The sequence below is a fragment of the Diabrotica undecimpunctata genome, chromosome 4, assembly GCF_040954645.1.
Source record: "Diabrotica undecimpunctata isolate CICGRU chromosome 4, icDiaUnde3, whole genome shotgun sequence".
Taxonomy (NCBI): domain Eukaryota; kingdom Metazoa; phylum Arthropoda; class Insecta; order Coleoptera; family Chrysomelidae; genus Diabrotica; species Diabrotica undecimpunctata.
In genome coordinates this window covers 38,330,035-38,350,982 of record NC_092806.1, presented here as the reverse complement: position 1 = coordinate 38,350,982, position 20,948 = coordinate 38,330,035, and the positions used below count along the sequence as shown (strand labels likewise).

At 34.2% G+C, this 20,948-nt stretch overlaps 1 protein-coding gene across 1 annotated transcript in view; it reads right to left on the bottom strand.

The window, feature by feature from the left end:
* Positions 1-16,811, bottom strand: part of LOC140439451 (uncharacterized) — a 68,850-nt gene extending 52,039 nt beyond the window's left edge. The window contains exon 1 of the mRNA XM_072529364.1: positions 16,406-16,811. Within this exon, the coding sequence (XP_072385465.1) occupies positions 16,406-16,754 (349 nt within the window). The 5' untranslated portion in view covers positions 16,755-16,811. The remainder of the gene's footprint in view (positions 1-16,405) is intronic.
* Between the last annotated feature and the right edge of the window lie 4,137 nt (positions 16,812-20,948).

Sequence of the window (20,948 nt, the reverse complement as noted above, 5' to 3'; positions counted from 1 at the left end):
TTTACCTTAAAGTAAATTTACCACTTAACATTTTTTTTTGCAATTTTCTCCGCATAAAAACTTAAAATTGTTCATTAAACATTGTAAAAACAAACTCTTCTTTACAATAAACTTGTAGACCAAGACTTGATTGATCAGAATTTATTTTCAAAAAAAAACAAATTCAAGATAACAAAATATTCGATATTTTTGTCCATGAGTGCATAGGAAATAAACCAGAATTTTACATTTTAAATTTGTTTATACGTGTCGAAATCCAATCTGAAGTTTCCAATAAGATTTTTTTAAGAAGTCAAAAGAATTGCAAATGTAATTCTCAATACAAACAATTGTGGTTTAATTCCATGTAAGATAATATCTAACTTAAATATGTCAAAAGAAGACAGTTTCAGAAACGTTTTGGACAAGAAGCACTTTCATATTGCCTGTGACAATAATTAAACTTTGTAACAAAGAACTGACAAAGAAGAATAAATAGGTATCCAAATTTTCTTAGTAAATACAGTTAAAATAACTAAAATAATATAAAAGATGCATAAAATATCGAAAATACATTTCTTCTTCTTGTAGTGCCTATCCGTTTTACATTCATTAGTATGTTTTCGACCTTGGTTCGGCTCCGCTCGAACTATTCGAGCCGAGCCAACACGAGCCACGAGCTCAACTTGCAGCTCGAAGTTCAAGCCGAGCTTATATCTCGAGCTCGGCTCGAAATTTTTTATAGATAGATGAGAATAGGGGCCTGCGTAGCGCAAGCGGTAGGATTCTTGCCTCGCATGCCGGTGGTCCGGAGTTCGAATCCTACCGCCGGCAAGAACAACTAGACATTTTTAAAAATGTCTATAGTCCCCAGGTCGACTCAGCCTAAATAAAATGAGTACCTTGGGTAAAACCAGGGGTAGTAATAGGCGGTTGAAGCGTAGCACTGGCCATGTTACCTTCCTTGTATACCATAGGCCCTAGATATAGCAGACTACCCTGCTATACTTCCAAAGCCGCGAGCAGTATAAAACGGAAAACTATTATTATTAGATGAGAATAGATGAACATGAAGAATTATAAAATATAGACCAGGGAGAATGACAAAAAGCATGGAAAGACCTTAAAAGGAATAGGTAGATAATATAAGAGCAGTCACAGGCAAACAGTAGATTACATTTGCGCAAGATACAGAAAAATGGAAATTGGAAGGGACCTACATTCAGAAGTGGATGGATAATGGATGATGAAAAGCACAGATTCCACAATAAACTTGGCTACAAATATATTCCGACTGTAAATTATACAATTATAAATATACATATCTTCTTCTACTTGTAGTGCCTATTTGTTTCGGATGTTGGCGACCTTCATGGCAATCTGTATTTTGCAAACTGCTGCTCTGAAAACATTGGTGGTTGTTGTGTTAAACCACGTACGTAGATTTTTTAGCCAGGAAGTCCTTCGTCTTCCTGGTCTTCCTGGTCCACGTTTTCCTTCTAATTTTCCTTGTAGAAAGAATTGCAGCTGTTCTGCATCTTTCGCTGTTCCTCATGATGTGACCGAGGTATTCGATTTTGGCAGTTTTTATAGAGTTTAAAAACTCTTTCGAAATACATTTAACTGACAATATTCACTAAGCATGCATACATTTTAAGACATAGTTTTCCATTCATTGGAATTGATTGGATATTAAAAAAAGTCGCATGTTCTAGAAAAATAATAAAATGATTTTTATCAAATAAGAATAAAATTTAATTAAAATATAGTATTGATGCTATTTGAAATATTTACTTTGTCAAGATGTAGTGCGTAACATAAACTTATATACCAAACGACATCACTTTTGCATTGAGATTACCTCCGGTTTTTCCAGTACCGTTTGGAGTTTTTTAAAAAGTTTCAGTCCCCTTTTCGTTCGTAAAACGGAAGGTAATTTTTGTGATAGCAGATGGGATGTATATCCAGTGAGTCATGCAGTCTCTATAATCTCTAGGTTTTTCTGTGCTCGGGAATTATTTCCGCTTAAAAATGACTAAACTAAAAATAGTATTTAGATACGCCAAGTTTTGTTTGTTTTGATTAAAATTCCCGCAGTTTTAGCATTTTGTATAACAGGATGCTCGTTTCTTTAAGCAGTTATTAAAAATCTATTAAATGTGGCGGGAATAGACGTAATTTATCAATATAAATAATATTAAAAAAAACATTAAATATATCTTTGTGAAATGATGTATTACAATAATAGCTTAAGCAAATATACAACGTTTTGCACCTATGATATTGGTATTTTTGACTTAGACTTTTATTAATTTAAATGAGCTTTGTTTAATCAATAACAAAAACATAATAAGAGTATTTTTGGCTAGCAATTATCTTTTTTTCTTTTTTTTTTTAACATCCCATTTATTTACAATCTGTAATAAGGATTACAATACGTTAATTGTTTAAATAGATTACAAGAGACTTGCAGGAGACTGTCCAGTGACAATAACCTATTCAATTATAATTTTAGTAACAAAATTATTTGTGACTCTAATATAATGTTTATAATAAATACAATTTTTTTTTAATTGAAATGTTTAAAATCTTGTTGGTAGATCGCTTGGAGTAAGACGCCTTAGCCTTCTGTTTGCCTGGGGCCTCATAAGGTTCTTCGCTAGCCTGTTGGGGTGGTTCTGCAGTCGTCTGTCATATTTTTGGGAATAACTGACAATATCTTCTTTGACAGTTTTCATTTGCAGATCGCGATTGATGAATTCGTTGGGCATGTACCACAGTGCATTTGTTATAATGCGGAAGGTCTTCGATTGGAATCTCTCCAGTATGTCGATATTGGATTTTGACGCAGATCCCCTTAGTTGGATCCCATAGCTCCGTATTGGCTTTATCACTGACTTGTATACTAGGATTTTATTGTACAAATTCAGTTGTGATCTTTTTTCTATTAGCCAGTACATTTTACTGAGTTTCAGGCCCAACTGTTTTCTTTTCGTGAATATGTGTTTCTTTCACGTTAATCTGCGGTCCAGGTGCATACCTAAGTATTTTAGATCATTCTTTTGTTGTAGTATTTGGTTATTTAATGAGACGGTTGGGCATGTACCTTTTCGATTAGTGAACGCTATATGTACTAACTTGCTTTCGTTAACTTTAATTCTCCATGTTTGTAACCAAATCTTTATTTTGTCGAGCTTGTTCTGGAGCAGTTGTGAGGCGATATACGTGTTTGAGTGAGCTGCAAGGATTGCTGTGTCGTCTGCGTATGTGGCTGTGACGATGTTTTGACTTGTAGGAAGATCTGCTGTGTAAAGTAGGTAGAGAACAAGTCCAAGGACACTACTCTGGAGTATTCCAGCTTTAATTGGATATAAGTTAGTGCACTGATCCTTTACTTTTACAAGGAAATACCGGTCGGAAAGATAGGACCTGAGGATTAGAAAGTAGTTCAGAGTAAGGACTTGTCTTATTTTGTATAGCAGGCCAGTGTGTAAGACTTTATTAAAAGCCTGCGAGATATCCACAAAGGCTGCAGAACAGTATTTCTTCTCTTCTAAGGCTTTGTTTATGAAATTGCAGATTCAGTGAATTTGCTCAATGGTAGCATGCTGTTGTCTTAATCCAAACTGGTAGTTGGATATTAGCTGCTGTTTTACGAGGATTGGCTGTAATCTGTCTAGTAGTATTTTTTCAAAAACCGTTGACATCACTAAAAGTAGACTGATAGGTCTATAGAACTTAACTTCTTCTACAGGTTTGCCTGGTTTAAGTATTAAAACGATTTGTGCAATTTTCCACAAAAGATGATAGTAACCAGTTCTTATGATTGCGTTAAAAATCTGTGTTAAATATTACACTCCTTTCTTGGGAAGTTATTTTAGAATTCTTGCAGTGATTAAGTCGAACCCTGGGGACTTTTTAGGATTTAGATCTGTTTGGATTTTGTTGAAAACTTGTTTGGCAGTGAATATCTCTAATGGTGCTTCTAGTTGGTATGGAGATTCTAAATACGATTGTATCTTATCTTCTGCATCGGCGTTGTTGTTTTGAGTATGTGATTGGAACACTTCCTCCAGGTATTTCGCAAAGACTGTGGCTTTTTCTTTGTTACTTTTGGCCCATTGTCCGTTAAGTTGTAGTCGATTAATTTTTCGTGTTGCCTTCCATAGTGAGTATTCGGACGCTTCCGTTGCAGATAGATTTTGTAAATATCGTTTTATGTCATTATTTTTATTGTTGTTTAACAATGTTTTTAATCTTGCTGTAGCTTGGTTTAATCCATTTTTATCCTGAGGTGCTCGGGTTCTTTGCCAGATTTTCCTTAGTCTTAGTTTTTCTGTGACTTTTTCTTTCATATCGTTGAGTAAATCTTTTTGTACGATTGCTTTTGTTTGTGTATGTGTTAACTGCCAGCCAGCTTCCTGAATTATTCTATTTAATTAATCTACTGCTTCGTCAATATCACCATCAGATTTTAGTGGGATATTTAGATCCAGTCTGCCATCAAGAATAGCCCGGAATTTAATCCAATTGGTATATGTTTTACTAAGATATGGTTGAGATTCTGTTTCCAGGATATTTGTGGATATCGTGTCCAACACAGAAGAGTGGTCAGACGAAAGATCGAAACAAGATTGTGATGTCTAGGATTCGAGTGATATTCCTTTGGTCACACAGAAATCGACCAAATCTGGAATTTTGTTTGTGTCTATGGGCCAGTATGTGGGTTCGCCAGTGGATATGTATTTAAGGTTGTTGATTTCCATTGCCTTATATAATTGCCTACCTTTCGGGGTTATAAACGTGGATATCCAGTGAGTGTGTTCTGCGTTATAATCGCCGCCTGCTAAAAATCTGTTTCCAAGCGTGTTGAAAAATTCTTGGTATTGTTTTTTGGCTATGGTATGTCGTGGTGGACTGTATATTGCAGTTATTTTTAAAGGACCGTTCCAGTCTTATATGCTAATACTTGTTGCTTGTATATAGTCTCTTTTAAACTTATTTAATTCATGGTGACTATATACAAGTGACGATATATTTTATCGATAACTTGATTAGCAATTATCTAATTCTTTATTTATTTAAAAGCTATGACATTACTTTAGAATTAAAAACTTTTCAATCAGCTGAAGCTAATATTATTCAATTTAACATTTCTTCTTTTTTATAACATTATAACATTAAAATTTTTTAATTTTTTTGTTCTTTCTAATATTTATTTCCGGCTACTATGCTATTCTTCTTTTGATTTTAATTTAATGTTTTTTGAGTTATTTCTTGAACTATATTATCTATATACGTGATAACTTGCGTGGTATTTTTATTTATTGATCCTATATTCTTTACTTTATCCGTGGTATGCAGTGATTTCTTCCTAACGTTTCCTCTGGAACTGAGGTAGACATTATCAAAGGCGATCTCAATTCATTGATCCGTTAGTTCAGAAGGTTACGACCGAATCTATGCGTTATAAACCTCGTTTAGGCTATGTACCTCTTCAAGGAATGGCGATTTTTAGGGGAGGTAACATCAGTCTGTGTTCTTGCCCCCTTCCTGCTTCCAGTATATGGTAAATGTTGTGTGTCTTCGTAAGTTTTGACCAAGCCTACTACCAAAGTACAAGTTCCATTCTCTTCATACATCCTCTGCTCCATACATAGGAACAGAAAACACATTAAGGATTTTGAGTCGGAGATGTAAGTTCAAGGTTAAATTGCAGAGAACTTTCTTCATCTGTTGGAAGACACTCCTTGCTTTATCGATCATATATTTAATCTCGTATGAGTGATCCCAGCTGTCGGTGATGTTGCATCCTAGGTATGTTATTTTTTCTGTTCTATCCAATACCTCATTGTCTGCCATAAACTTTGCATCTGTATCTTGATTTTTGCTTATGATCATAATTTTCGTCTTCTTATTATTAAGTTTCATTTCATATTTTCTAACGATGTTAACTACTTAATCTGTTAGTCTTTGTAGACCTTCAGCACTATCCCCAACAAGGACAGTGTCGTCTGCATATCTAAGATTATTTATTACAATCACGCCATCAGTCGTTTCTCCCAAAGCTTCTCGAAATATATGTTCAGAGTACGCATTAAACAACAAAGGCGAGAGTATGCAACCTTGTCGTACTCCTCTTTGTATTGGGACTTCATCGCATAATTGATTGTCTACTCAAATCTTGTCTACTTGTTTCATATAGAGATTGGCTATTATTCTTATATCCTTGTCATCGATGTTTGCGATTCGTAAAGTTTGAATAAGCCTTTCATGCTATACTTTGTCAAATGCCTTTTCGAAGTCAATGAAACAGGCAAAGACATCTGTATTAACATCTTTTGCTCGTTGTATCAATACTTGTATGCTAAAAAGTGCTTCTCTTGTGCCAAGACCGCTGCGAAATCCAAATCGTACATCAGCAATACCCTCCTCCAATTTCTTGTATATGCGAGCATGGATGATGTTTCAGAATATTTTGAGTGAGTGGTTCATGAGGCTAATGATTCGGTGTTCTTCACATTTCTTAGTATTTGCTTTTTTTTTTGGCAGTGGTATAAATATGGGCATGTACCAATCTTTTGGTAAAGTTCCTGTTCCATATATACGGTTAAATAATTCTGTCATAATGTCAAGTTGATTATCTTCTATCAATTTCAATACCTCAGCAAATATTCCATCAGGTCCTGGCGCTTTGTTGTTTTTTAGACGACTTATAGCAGATTTTACTTCTGATTTTGTTATTGTTGATCCATTCTCGACGTTGTCATATACTTCAATGTGTTGGTTGTCACTGAACAGTTCTGCTATATATTCCTGATATCTGTCCAGTTTTTCTTGACTATTGAATAGTATGTTTTCATCTTTAACAAACAGTGCAGTGGGCATTGTTGTTCTATATATATTCCTGCCATTTCTTTGATCTTCCTGTTCATATTGAATATATCATGGTTTTTTCTGTAGGATCTCTATTTCTAAGCATTTCTCTAACAGCCAGGATTCTTTTGCTAATTTTATTTCTTTAAGTACCTTTTTGTGGTGTTCCTTGTACTTTTCTGCGTCTTTATTCTTAAACTCTCTTCTTTGCTCCATAAGCTCTAAAATCTGATGTGTCATCCATGGTTGTTTTATTTGTCTTTCCTGTTTGATGTTGTTTATTGTTGTTGTTACTAATACAACTTTGATCTCGTTCCACATTGTATCTATATCTTTCCTATTCTGGGTTGCAATGTCGTTAAATATTGTGTTTATTTCTTCTTGCAATTGTTGTTTTACGTTGCTTTGTTTCAGTTTTTGTATGTCCACCGTTATTATAACGCCCGACTTTAGAGTTTTTTTCATCCTTACTCTCAGTTCAGCAAGCAATAAGCTATGGTCGGTGTTGATATCTGCTCCAGGATAGGTTTTTATTGAAGTAACCGCATTACGAAACCTTTTTTTTATTAGAAAATAATCTACGGTCATATGCCAGAAATAATATTTAAATTATAATGCCAAAAGATTATCTTTCGAATAAAGTCAATTTCATGTCAATTTATCAAAAACATCTTTGTTTTATTTAATTTTAAAGTTTTATACCTCTAAAAAAACATCCTTTATATATACATACTTACACACGCCACAAAAAAAAACAGTTTCATTACCCATGTAAATAACTTTTTTAATGTTTATCTTTCTCGTCTTTCAAAGTCCCACAAATGACTTTTAATGTAAAAACCAATAAATACTGTAGTTAATAATTTAAATTCTGATATATTTATTACGCATTAAAAATTAAAGGTATTTTTAGTTTCCAGTTTATATAATCGATTACGTAGCAAAATGTAGGAAACAGTATGTGGTTTTTGTTGTATTTTAATAAATACTGGATTTTCTCATAATTATTTGGAAGACTAAATATAAATATTTATTATGTAAACAAACAAACTATATAGGTCAAAAACCATATGCGGTAAAAAATTTGTGAACAATGAAAATGTAAAACAAAATACAAAATCCAAAAATGGGTTATTTAAAGATTATATTAGATGATGAAATTTTCTGGGTATGTTTTATTAAATATACTTAAATATAGTTTAAAAGACCTTTAAAATTCTCGACGTAAACAGAGTTGTAACTTTAATACACAATTAATACCGAATTACAGAATACAGGTAAGGTAAATTGCACCACTAGAAGCAAGCGAGGCTGTAACAGAAGCATACATATACACAAATGCTACGAAAAATAGGACAAAGAACGAGCTTATTATAACAAGAAGATATTTGAATCAGATAGAGAAAGGGATAGCAAAATTGTCAGTAAATGATCCATACATGACCCACTACAAAATAGACTGGTAGAAACAAGAAGAGATCAGAAATAATAAGACAGATATAGATTACAACATCAAGCTATGAAAAGGCTTCAAAAATTGATAATAAATATGCAGGCACTTTCTGCCAAATAAAATTTCAAAGAATTCCAATCTCAACAGCAAAAGAGATCTTTCTATTTAAAAAAGTCAACGGAAATTTTTTTAAAAATTTTGAAACGTATTTAGCTTTCATCGAGTTCGAAAAAAGTCTTGACTGAATTGACCAAACAAACTCTGAGAAGTAATGAACGAGAAGGGCCATGCAGAACATCATAAAAACGCAGTAATAATATTACTTCTACTACCAGGTAAATATTAATGAACATGGACTACATAAAAAGGCAGATTATTTCGAATTTATTCAAGAAGTGAGAAAAGGCTGCCGACTTATCTCATCTTCCGTAGTATATACTGCCGTCCTAACATGAAAGGTCCTATCTGCAAAATTTGGTAAAATGGCTTTATTGGCTCATGGCATGCGTAAACATATTATCTATGAATGTACAAAATGAATTTGTCCTATAAGCGTCTTAAGTGCCTTATTATATACCTAAATGGTTTGTCCTAACTGATTAAAAAGCAATGTTTACTAACATAAATTGTCCTATCTCACATATGCTAAGAAAAATTGTCCGTTTTAACTTTAGAAATGCAGTTAGGACTATTTAAGGTAGCATTTTATACTGAACGTCATCAGTTAGGACAATTTTGCGTAGTACGACAAAAGCATGTTTGTAACATAACTTGAAATAATTAATTATAAAAGGTATTTGTTATTATCAGACATTGGGTGTACGCTCATGTTTTTTCTATTTTAAGTAAATATATTGTGAGAAGTGGATGAAGGGTAAGTTTAATAATGTTACCTTACGTATAAGCAATAACTGATTGTAATTAGTGTTTGTAGTAGTAGCAAAAAATATAGACGCATATGCGTCTATATTCATTGGTAGTAGCAATGTAGCGTTACTTAGCCGGAACAGCGATAGATGTAAACTTATGGTATTTAGCCAAAATAGAGAATGATCCAGATTATATACCTGGGCGTCCAATGAATATCTGATATATAACCAGAAGAAAACGAATTTAACTTCATTCAGGATTTCATTCGAGATATTCATTTTACAGCTCACAATTATAAACAACACAGTTGATAAAGCTAAGAGTAAACTGTATACAAAAACTGGGAAAATAAGAAAAAGAAAACAAATTGAAGAGCCATTTGTCGAAAGAAAGAAACAAAAAAGAGAGAGTTACATAAGAGCTTATAAAGTTAAAAAGTCACGTAAATTCAAATTCAATTGCGCTGAAAAAATTTCGTATACTAGGCAAAAAGACATTAACACACAATACTGGCTAGAATATCTTGGACATATAATCAGAGGACCAAGATATGAGTTCCTTCGGCTAATTCTCAACGGTAAAATCGAAGGAAAGAAATGGATAGGACGGAAGAAACTCTCTTGGTTGAGGAATTTGCGGCAGTGGACAGGTTTGACAGCGGACCAATTGCTACACGTAGCGCAAGACCGAGATCAGTATAAAAATATTATAAGCATGGTAGTCGCCGACGTTCCGTAGGGATATGGCACTCTAAGAAGAAGACTGGCTATTGGAAAAGAATACCAAAAACAGTTTTTTTTGAGCTGCGTAAAATAATTTGAGAAAAAAAGAAATACATCTCAGAATCAAACATTACCAAGAGTGTATTCCTACAAATACTATCTAACATCAAAGAAAGCCGAAGAGGTGTGTATTTGTACAATGAACAGCGTGAAAAGATATTTCTTTTGGCGACCTTTGGCTATGAAAAAGACAATGATAGACTCATTGCTGTAGAAAATATAATAATCAAATTTTTTGAGCCAGGTCATACTATTATGGCAGCAGATTCATTTCATCGCCAAGTTGAGCTTGCCCCCAAAAGAAAAAAAAGTATATGATTTTGACGATTTTTTCGAAACGGTAAAACAAGCCAATTCATCAAAAGTTAATTTAATAAAAATGCTACTTTTTAACTTCACTGACTGTACCTCCAAATAAGTTACAAAAGCAGATTTCTATCTTTTACTTAAAAGATATAGTTTGTCATTTTAAAAGAAGAAATTATTACAAAACAGAACTTGAAAACAATTTTATTGATTTAAAAGATATTTTTATAATGAGATACGTTAAGGGTAGACTAACGAGTACCCAAATTCGTAATACATGTCGCGGTGTAACTTTAGATAGAAAAAAATCTTCTATCCAAATTAAAAGCGCACGTATTAAGTGTAAAACTTATTATAATAAAATTAAAAGTGTTCATTTAATTGGAATTTCAGTTTCATTTAGGACAATTTCCGTAAGTAATGCAAAAAAACGTACTTCATATACACTAAGTTAAATTGTCCTAAGTGACAATATAATCAAAAATCGACTAACCTGGAAAGAATAAATCAAAATTATGACCAGCACCTAAATTCTATTCTCCGACATAATATATAAAATAAAACATAAAAAGTTTCTTAAATTACCAAGCGTTATACAATGAAAAGAAACAAAAACTGGATTTTCTCAAAACCTAAATTTTGCAGATAGGACCTTTCATGTTAGGACGGCAGTATAGCGGTGTACCCAAAATAAATAGGATACCGTTGTATGTAAGTGCCTTATTATTCAGATATGACAAAATTGAACAAGAAACAGCAAAACTTAAACTAACAGTACATTGTCTGAATCAAATGCAATACAATACCAAAATCTCATTATAAACACAAAAGTGAAAGATGTTTAAAGGAAAAATTGTACAGTCGTAAATAATTATCAACAATAGACTATACTACTGTCGTTAGAGACGAAAATACCACTGAACCTCTAAAAAGTATAAGAAGTAGCTAAATTTTGCCAAAAATATCAATTTTGGGAAGCTAGAAAAGATGCCAAAAAGTTTGCCACTTTTACCCCCAGGCTTTCCCTTAAAACCCCTCATGAAGAGGAAGGAAAACAGAAAAAAATCGATTTATTAAGAATCTATACGTCATAGAAAAAAATGTTTTGAATAAAAAATGTAGCTAAGATAATTTAAAACAAAAATGGTTATTAACATTTTTTGTGTAGAATAAAACGTTCTCTCTGAAACAACGATTGAAGCGATCGGTGATTTTGAATGTCAGTTTACTCTGGCGAAATCAATGCTCAATAAAACTGGTATCAGCTCGACGGTAAAAATTTTATATCTTTTGATCCGATTATCCTACCGGCAAAAATCAAGATGCGTTTTAAAACAAGAGAATGCACCTTTCGTATACAATTTTTGTATTTTACAGCAAATTACCTCAGTTTTTATAAACTTATAAGCACTTATAAGCTTTATAAGCACGCACAGTGTCGAAAAAAATAAAAGGAAATAACTACCCGAAAGAAATCAGAGAAGTGATAACCGAAAAAAAACTAAGACGAAAGTGGCATCAGTCTAGAGCACCAGTTCATAAAACTAGATTAAATAATGCTACACAAAAATTAAAAAGAGAAATTCAAAAAATTAAAAACGAATCGGTAAGCATCTACCTAAGTGAACTATCAAACGATTAAAAAGGCCAATCTTACAGAATCCACCAATTAGAAATACTAATGGTAGCTGGACAAGAAGCAATAAACAAAAGGCCAACAGTCTTGCTGACCACCTAGAAAATACTTTTCAACCAAATGAAGAACAAGAAATAATTAACTGGAAGCTCCCTGATCAAGATGAAATGGAGATTAGCCCTGTAACTCCAAAAGAAGTATATTTGGAAATAAAAGAAAATATAAATACAAAGAAAGCTCATGTATTTGATCTAATTACTTGGGAAGTGTTAAAGCAACTTCCAAGGAAAGCTATAATAAAATTAATACATCTTATAAACGCTTCCTTTAGGCTGAGGTACGTACCAAAGATATGGAAGGTAGCAGAAATTATAATGACACTAAAACCAGGAAAACCTTTACAAGAAGCTTCTTTATATAGGCCTATTTCACTTTTACCTGTCATGTCTAAATTATACGAAAAATTACCCTTGAAGAGACTAAAACCGATTATAGAGGAAAAAAATCTAATTTCTAATCATCAGTTTGGGTTTAGAGCAAGCCACTCAACGATAGACCAGGTGCATAAAATAACAGATATAGTAGAAAAATCTCTAGAAAAAGGAAAAGTCTGTTGAGCAATTTTCCTCGATGTATCGCAGACTTTTGACAAAGTGTGGCATGACGGATTATATCATAAAATGAGATGCTACCTACCAAAACAATATTCGGAACTAGTAGAATCATATATATCCGACAGATACTTTCGAGTTAAATATGAGGAAGCATATTCAGAATTAAGAGAAGTTAAAGCTGGAGTTTCACAAGGAAGTGTCCTGGGTCCAGAGCTATATGTGCTCTATACCAGCGATATTCCATCATTAGAACCTAACACAATTGCGACATTTGCAGAAGACACATGCATTCTAGCAGTCGGACAAAACCACGAGGATGCAGCAACCACAGAACTCTGTTGAACAAATTAACATCTGGACCAGGCGATGACGTATCAAAATGAATGAAACAAAATCTGTTCATGTCAATTTTACTAACAAAAGAGAACAACATATCCCAGTTAGTATAAATAGAAAGCAAATACCTTATGCAAATACGGCAAAATATTTGAGTATGACATTAGATTCCAAGCTACGTTGGAAATCACAAGTTAAAGCTGGAGTTTCACAAGGAAGTGTCCAGAGCTATACGTGCTCTATACCAGCGATATTCCATCATTAGAACCTAACACACTTGCGACATTTGCAGAAGACACATGCATTCTAGCAGTCGGACAAAACCACGAGGATGCAGCAACCACAGAACTCTGTTGAACAAATTAACATCTGGACCAGGCGATGACGTATCAAAATGAATGAAACAAAATCTGTTCATGTCAATTTTACTAACAAAAGAGAACAACATATCCCAGTTAGTATAAATAGAAAGCAAATACCTTATGCAAATACGGCAAAATATTTGAGTATGACATTAGATTCCAAGCTACGTTGGAAAGCACATATCAAGAAAAAAAAGGAGGAATTAGAAATTAAGTTCAGAAAGATGTACTGGTTGATGGAAAAAAATCCACTCTGTCTACTTATAACAAATTGTTATTGTATAAGCAAGTCTTTAAACCGATATGGACATATGGGATATAGCTATGGGGCTGTACAAAAGAAAGTAACATCCAAATTATACAACGATATCAGGATAAATTATTAAGGAACATCGTTAACGCTCCATGGTACTTTAGAAACTGTGATCTTTATCGAGACCTCAAGATGGATACGGTTATCCAGACCATAAGTAAGTTTGCCGAGAGTCATGAACAAAGGCTCTTCAACCACGTGAATGTCGAGGCCATCAAACTCCTAGAAAACGCCAACCAGATAAGAAGACTTAAAAAACGAAACCGTTTGAGTTAGTGCTATAAGTAAGTGAAAGTAAAAAGCAGAGCAAAGTGCGACTAAGTGTACACGTTAGCTAGTAGTACTATAATGTATTAGAGCCTAAGGAATATTGCTGAATGTAACCTTAGATATGTTTTTTGTAATATTTTGTATATAGAACTAACTTGCTTATTGATCATAGTGAATGATTAAATAGCAATAATCATAAGATTCCTGTTCGAGTTTTATTAAATAAAAAAAAAAGTTGTTATAAATATGTTAAATAAAAAAATGTGGCGCGATTTTTGCCCTTATTTATTATTCTCATGAGATCAATATTATGTATACCTTTCATTGACTGCTACTATGGAGTTTCCAGAACTAGAACATATTGTGTAAAACCTATAGCATGCAACTTTAATTTTGAGTTTTGGCAACAAATGTGAAACATTTGAATTATGCTTAAAAAACACTGAATTTAAACTTTCACATCACAAACAATCTAAAACGTTTAAAACTGGTCTTTTTTAATTAGTAAGTTTTTCAGAAGTACTTAACGTCTGCTATCAACTACATCCAAAACCGTCTTCTTGTAGGCATTCCCCGTGATATGCAATCATTTGTAATGTAAAAGTTTAAATTCTGTATGTTTAACCATATTTCAAGTGCCTTATATTTGTTGCCAAAAATAAAATGGAATTTTCATATTGTAGGTTTTAAAGAATTGTCTCCAGCAATAGAGATTTCGCTACAACCGGTCAATAAAAGTAATAAATATTATTGATCTCACGAGAATCGTAAAAAATGGCAAAAAATCGCGCAAAGTTTATTTATTGAAAATCTTTATAGAAACTGACCTCATTTGCAGCAAAATGTAAAAATTGCATACGGAACACTCTTCACCTGTAAAACGCATTGTGCCTTTTGTTCATAGGACACTCTGATCAAAAGATATCGATTTTTTACCGTCGATAAAAATGTTGACACGAATCCATATTAAATTTCTAAAGAGTGTAAGTAAACATGAAATATATATATATATATATATATATATATATATATATATATATATATATATATATATATATATATATATATATATATATATATATATATATATATATATATATATATATATATATATATATATATATATATATATATATAGACAGAACACTTGTTGTTGAAGATGACAGAAATAATATTACCGAAGTCTACCAAAATGTACTAACGGCCCAGACATTATGAAATCACAGGTCGAATACACTTTAAAAACGCTAAAATTATAAAAGCTTGAGGTCCAAATGATACAACAACTGAGTTGCTAAAGCAACTATGAAGTGCTAAGTATGAAGATAACATAAAAATACTAGTAAAGTTTTTAATGCAATATATAACACTGGAGTGATTCCAGCAGACTGGAACCACAACAGAATTAGACTCAAATGCGAAGAAGATCTCGAAGATACCCAATTTGGTTTAGAAATGCTATGGGAACTAGGAAGGCACTTATTGCGCTAAATATCCTATTACAAAAATGCTGTGATCAAAGAAAAGATGTATTTGCATGCTTCGTGAACTTCGAAAAGGCATTCGATAAAATGCGACATGTACGGCGAAGAAATCTCCAAACAACGACAAGTCAGACAAGGTTGCATTTTGTCCCCGACATTGTTCAATGTTTACTTGGACCAGCTATTTAAAGTTGCACTTGAGAGACAGCAATACGAAATCAGAATCAACGGAAAACTACTTAAAGTAATTAGATACGCGGACAATACAGTAATTCTGTCTCAAAATATTGAAGGTCTCCAAATTCTGCTTGATCGTATTCACAAAGAAGAACATAAAATGGACATTGAAGTAAACTCAAACAAAACCACATTTTTAGTATTTAGTCGTAACCCACATCCAGATGCGGAGCTTTAATTAAATAGATTCCCAGTTGGAAAAGTTCACAAAATTACATATTATTTGAGAACTGTCATAAAATACCAACTAGACCTAGACATAGAAATAAAACGAAGAATAGCACTGACTTAAACTACTTTTGTGAAAATAAAGACATTTCTTTGCAATAATCATATCAGTTTAGAACTAAGACAAAGAATGTTTAAGTGATATATTTGGTTTGTACTTTTGTATGGAGCCGAAGTGTGTACACTAAAAGTATCAAGTCTGAACAGAATTGAAGCATTGGAAATGTAGATTTATAGATAGAGACTAAAGATAGCAAGAAACACTAGTGAGGAAGTACTAAGCAGGATCAACAAAGATAAAGAATTGCTAAATATTGTTAAACACCAAAAAAATGTCTGATCGAGGAGATATAGTAAAGGAAAACCTATATAGAATACTAAAACTGATCTGAGGCAAAATACAGAGCCATAGATGTGAAGGAAGAAAGCAGGTTTCTTGGTTAAAAAACATTCGTGAATGGATTCAGATATCAAATACAGGATAACCGCAATGGTGATCACCAACGTCGGATAATATGATATAGCACGTGAAGAAGATAAAAAGGAATAACAAAAATATATAATTTTTTAATCGCTCTGTTAACGTACTGCCAGGAATTATTGGCGCCATGTAAATAGTTCTATAGAATCATTATTTTATAATAAAAAAACCTACATACCTCTAAATGTAAATTCATATCTATATGGTTGGCTGTATCCCAGTAAATCATGCTCTATAAAGATCCTATAATCTAGTACATCTCCATCAAATATTTCGATGTTAGTAGCTTCAAACACCCATGTGCCATTCTGAGGGTTTTTTTCCTTAGCAACAAAATCGACGGGTGGATTTTGACTAATTTTTCTGTTTAATGTTCCAGTAAATCCAAAAGCCTCTATGCCTTTTTCGTCTGGTATGCTTACACGAAAACCATTAGGTTTCAATATCTTGACACTTGGTTCAGGTATTTCGTACGACGACACTAATACACAAATATTGTGAAATACAAATATCGTAAAAATAAACATGTTTATCACCGATTGACTTGCTTCCCGATTAAAATGTAATGATAATTGAAAAGATATTATACTAATTTATATTCTAAAATTTATGTGTTTTCGCTTATAATTTTTCGATTGGTCGGCAGTGAAGCCCGATGTGGGTTTTTTCTCAGTAGAATTGCGACCGATTCGTTTATTACGAAGAAAGTGGGAAATTCTGTATTTTATTTAATTTACAGAAATGTATTGCCTGAATTTTAACGGTACGTGCCTTTAAACTAGCTGCTTTTACAAAAGTAAAAGTAAAATATTACAGTGTGGATATATTGATATTGTTAAAATGTTTTTAATTAATAAATCGATGGAATTATATATGAAAGCGTTTCTAAAAAAAATTGCTAATAAAACGTGGTGTTGAAAAATGGACTTATTATATTATTATACTTATTATATATCCAGATTTAGCCATACGGCTCACACTCCCTCTAAGGGAAAAATTCACTCATCCCAGATACCTGCGGTATCAAAAGGATTGAGCTCTGGTCGGACTCTTTCCATGTTATCGAGTCCTAGATGACTTGGTATGTCGGTGTATCTCCCAAAAATTTTCGTACGCATCTGGACGTCGAAAGTAACACAGCTTTCTGCATAATCTTATATAGATGTTCATTTAGACCCAGCTTTTTTATGTTTTCTAGGAGGCTCTTCGGGATGACTCCAGTGGTAGAAAGAATAATAGGTATCGTCTGGGTACTTTCCATTCTCCATTGTCTCCTGATTTGAATTTCTAGATCTCTGTACTTGGTGATCTTTTCGTTGTATTTAGCACGTAAATTATTGGTGTTGGGTATCGCCACATCAATAAGTGTTGTTTGCCTAGTAATTTTATTAACTAGTATGAGATCGGGTCTATTATGGGCCACTGGTTGGTCTGTAAGCACAGTGCGGTCCCAGTATAGCTTGTAGTTGTCATTTTCAAGCATTCTATCAGGGACGTATTGATAATAAGGAAGAGGGTCGGTTTGGAGAAGTCCCAGTTTGTCAGCTAGTTCTTGGTGGATAATCTTTCCTACTGAGTCATGACGTTCTTTATAATTAGTACCGACAAATGCCTGGCAGCCACCGGTAAGATGTTGGACGGTTTCTAGGGCTTGGCATCCATATCGGCATTTGTCATTTTGGACTTGAGGATCTTTAACAATATATTTCAGGTAATTTTTAGTTTAAAAAACCTGATCCTGAATGGCAAGTAGGAAACCCTCAGTCTCGGGAAACATCTTTCCTGATGTCAACCAATAGTTCGACGCTGTATTGTCGACATATTCTTGGCTGATCTCATTAAGATGTCGCCCATGCAGAGGTTTACTCATCCAGGCGCGCATTTTGTCTTGCTTAGTCAGGTGGTTTATGCGCATTTCTTGTTCCCTCAGTTTAAGCGGCGTCGTATCATCTACTGCGCAAATTGCTCGATGTAAAATAGATGTCTCAGCCTGTACCTGAAAATAAGTTCTTAAATTAGCAATTTGTTTATCCAATTGCTCACCTATATCCATACTTAAGTCCTCTCCCCCCTTGATACCGCGGTAATGTTCTCTCTACTGCACTACGTGGATGATGTTTTTGCGCCTTTGTGAGAAGTGTTCTTACTTTCCGCTGAAGACCCTCTATATCCGTTTTTGACCACTTTATATTACCAAATGAGTAGCTCAGCGCGGAACAGGCGTACGTATTTAATGCCTTAAACAAATTTTTACTGTTAAGATATGACCGATTTAGTTGTCTTACTCTTCGCACGAACTCCGAAGTTAGTTCAGTTTTCATTTGTTTATGGTCAATTTTCCGCGCTTGTTTTACTCCGAGATATTTGTACATATCATTTTCACCCATTGCCCCGATGTTTTGGCAATCTTGCATATCGAAACCTCCGGGCTGAACCTTTCCTCTGACTATGTTTAATATACGGCACTTGTCTAGTCCAAAATTCATACTGATATCATTTGAGAAATTTTCTACAGTTTTTAGCATCTCATCTAGGTGGTTTCGAGTGGAAGCCATTAATTTTAAATCATCCATATACAACAGATGATTAAGCTTCGCTACAACAGTGTTGTTATTTTTAATGCTAAAGTCAGTAGAGTCAGTATAGTTCAGCAGCTGAGGTAGTGGTTTAATTGCTAGGCAAAACCAAAGTGGACTCAACGAGTCCCCCTGGAAAAGCCCCCGGTTAATAGGGATATCTTCAGTTTCGATATTAATTTCACCCGGTATTTGAAGGTGCATTTTAGTCTTCCACTCTGCCATTATATGCTTCAAAAAGGTCACGAGATTATCATCGACTTTATATATTTTCAATATATCTATAAGCCATTCATGCGGCACTGAATCAAAAGCCTTCTTGTAGTCAATGAAGGTAGTAAAAAGGTTTCTTTTTTTGTTGTATGCCTGGTTAGAAATGACTGAGTTGATAATAAGTTGTTCCTTGCAGCCCATGGACCCCTTAGCGCATCCTTTCTGTTGAGGCTCTATGATATTGTTCAGAGCACAATGTTGGTAGATACGCCGGGCCACACAGGATGTGACCAATTTGTACAAAGTTGGAAGACAAGTAATTGGGCGGTACTTTGCTGGATCTTGGGTGTTACTTTGATCCTTCGGTATTAGATAAGTGGTTCCCTGAGTAAGAAATGATGTTATTTCCTGTTAATTAGAAATAATATTATTAATAAATGCTGTTAAAAGCTCATGAACACTCCAAAACTTCTTTAGCCAGAAGTTTTGAACTCCGTCTGGTCCAGGAGATTTCCAGTTATGAAGCTCTTTGATAATGTTCGAGACTTCTTCAGTAGTTAAAGGTTCATAAGGAATATTACTGTAGTGTTGACAGTTGTTCGTCGTTTGTTCAATCCATCCAGCATTGTTGTTATGAGTAGCTGGCGTCGAAAGTTGGTTTCCCCAAAACTCATGAATTTCATCTTGGCTTGGGTAGGATTTATTTACATTTTCTACGGTGAAATTTAGTTTTCTATAGAAAGCCTTCTCTGCATTCTCAAAAAGTATATTGTCGCATTTACGGTTGTTACTAACTTTGTATCTCCTTAGGCGACCTGAATAAACGGAGAGTTTTTGTTTTAATGTGTCCAGGCAGTGTTGAGCTGTGTTGTTTTCTGGATCATGTTGTGAGTGTCTTGGAGTGTTCAGAATTTTTTCTTCAGTTCTTTTAATTACTTTTCGACTTCTTACTCCTCGGATGTATTCTGTAATTTGTCCAATATCCCTGCGCAATAATTCAATTTTACTCAGCAGTCTTTTTTTCCAGGATGCAATTCTGTTTTCAGTCCTTCCGATATTAGTTCCCCGTCGTGTTCTGATCTTAATGCCCATAACATTAGCAATTGCTGTTGCTGCACAATAAATCAGCATATGCAAATATTCTAATGTATGGGCTTCCACGATATAATTGGGTAGGACTTCAGTGTTCATAATTTGTAACAGCGCACCTAGTTTCTTACAAGAGTTTATTTTTGGTAGCGGTGGTCTGCTAAGTGGGTTTGTACCATTAAACTCTTGTACGGCACGTGCCATTTCTCTTACCAGGCTATCGTGCAACTCGTTGTTGTCCTGCTGCGTATTAACAGGTTGAGTTTCTGGTATGATGGGCTTAGGAATCTGCTCATTAGGGATTTGATTATGGACTTGATCCACAACTAGCTCTTGGTTATGAATCTCCCGTTCGACTTCGCTTCTGATAGTATCGCGTGTAGCCTCTGGGATAAGATTATTTCTTATAATTACCCGGTATTGATCTGCTATTCGCTGTTCAGATACTTGAATCTCTGGGTACTTCCTGCAAAATTCGGCATACAGTTGTTGTCGATAGCCGATCGTTTCTCGACCGAGGTTCGTCACCTTGTAATAGAAACGCAAAATGTTTTCATTAATAGACACAGTCCATTTCATGCGCTGCCTCGGTCGTCCCGCTTGAGTGAGCGCCGGCTGATGTTCCAGCGCAGCACCTTCAGCGGGTGGAGCTCGTGTTGTTGTTTGGCTCATTTGTGGTTCTTCTTGTTGTTGGGCTGTAGCTGATTGTATGACAGGGGCCCGCCTCCTCAACACCCTGCCACCGACGTCCCGCATGCTGTCACGTCCAGCGCCGGCTCCAGACGTGCCCTGGCGATCCCCAGGCAGCGACCCTAAACATAAATTATTAAACTCCATTTTCAT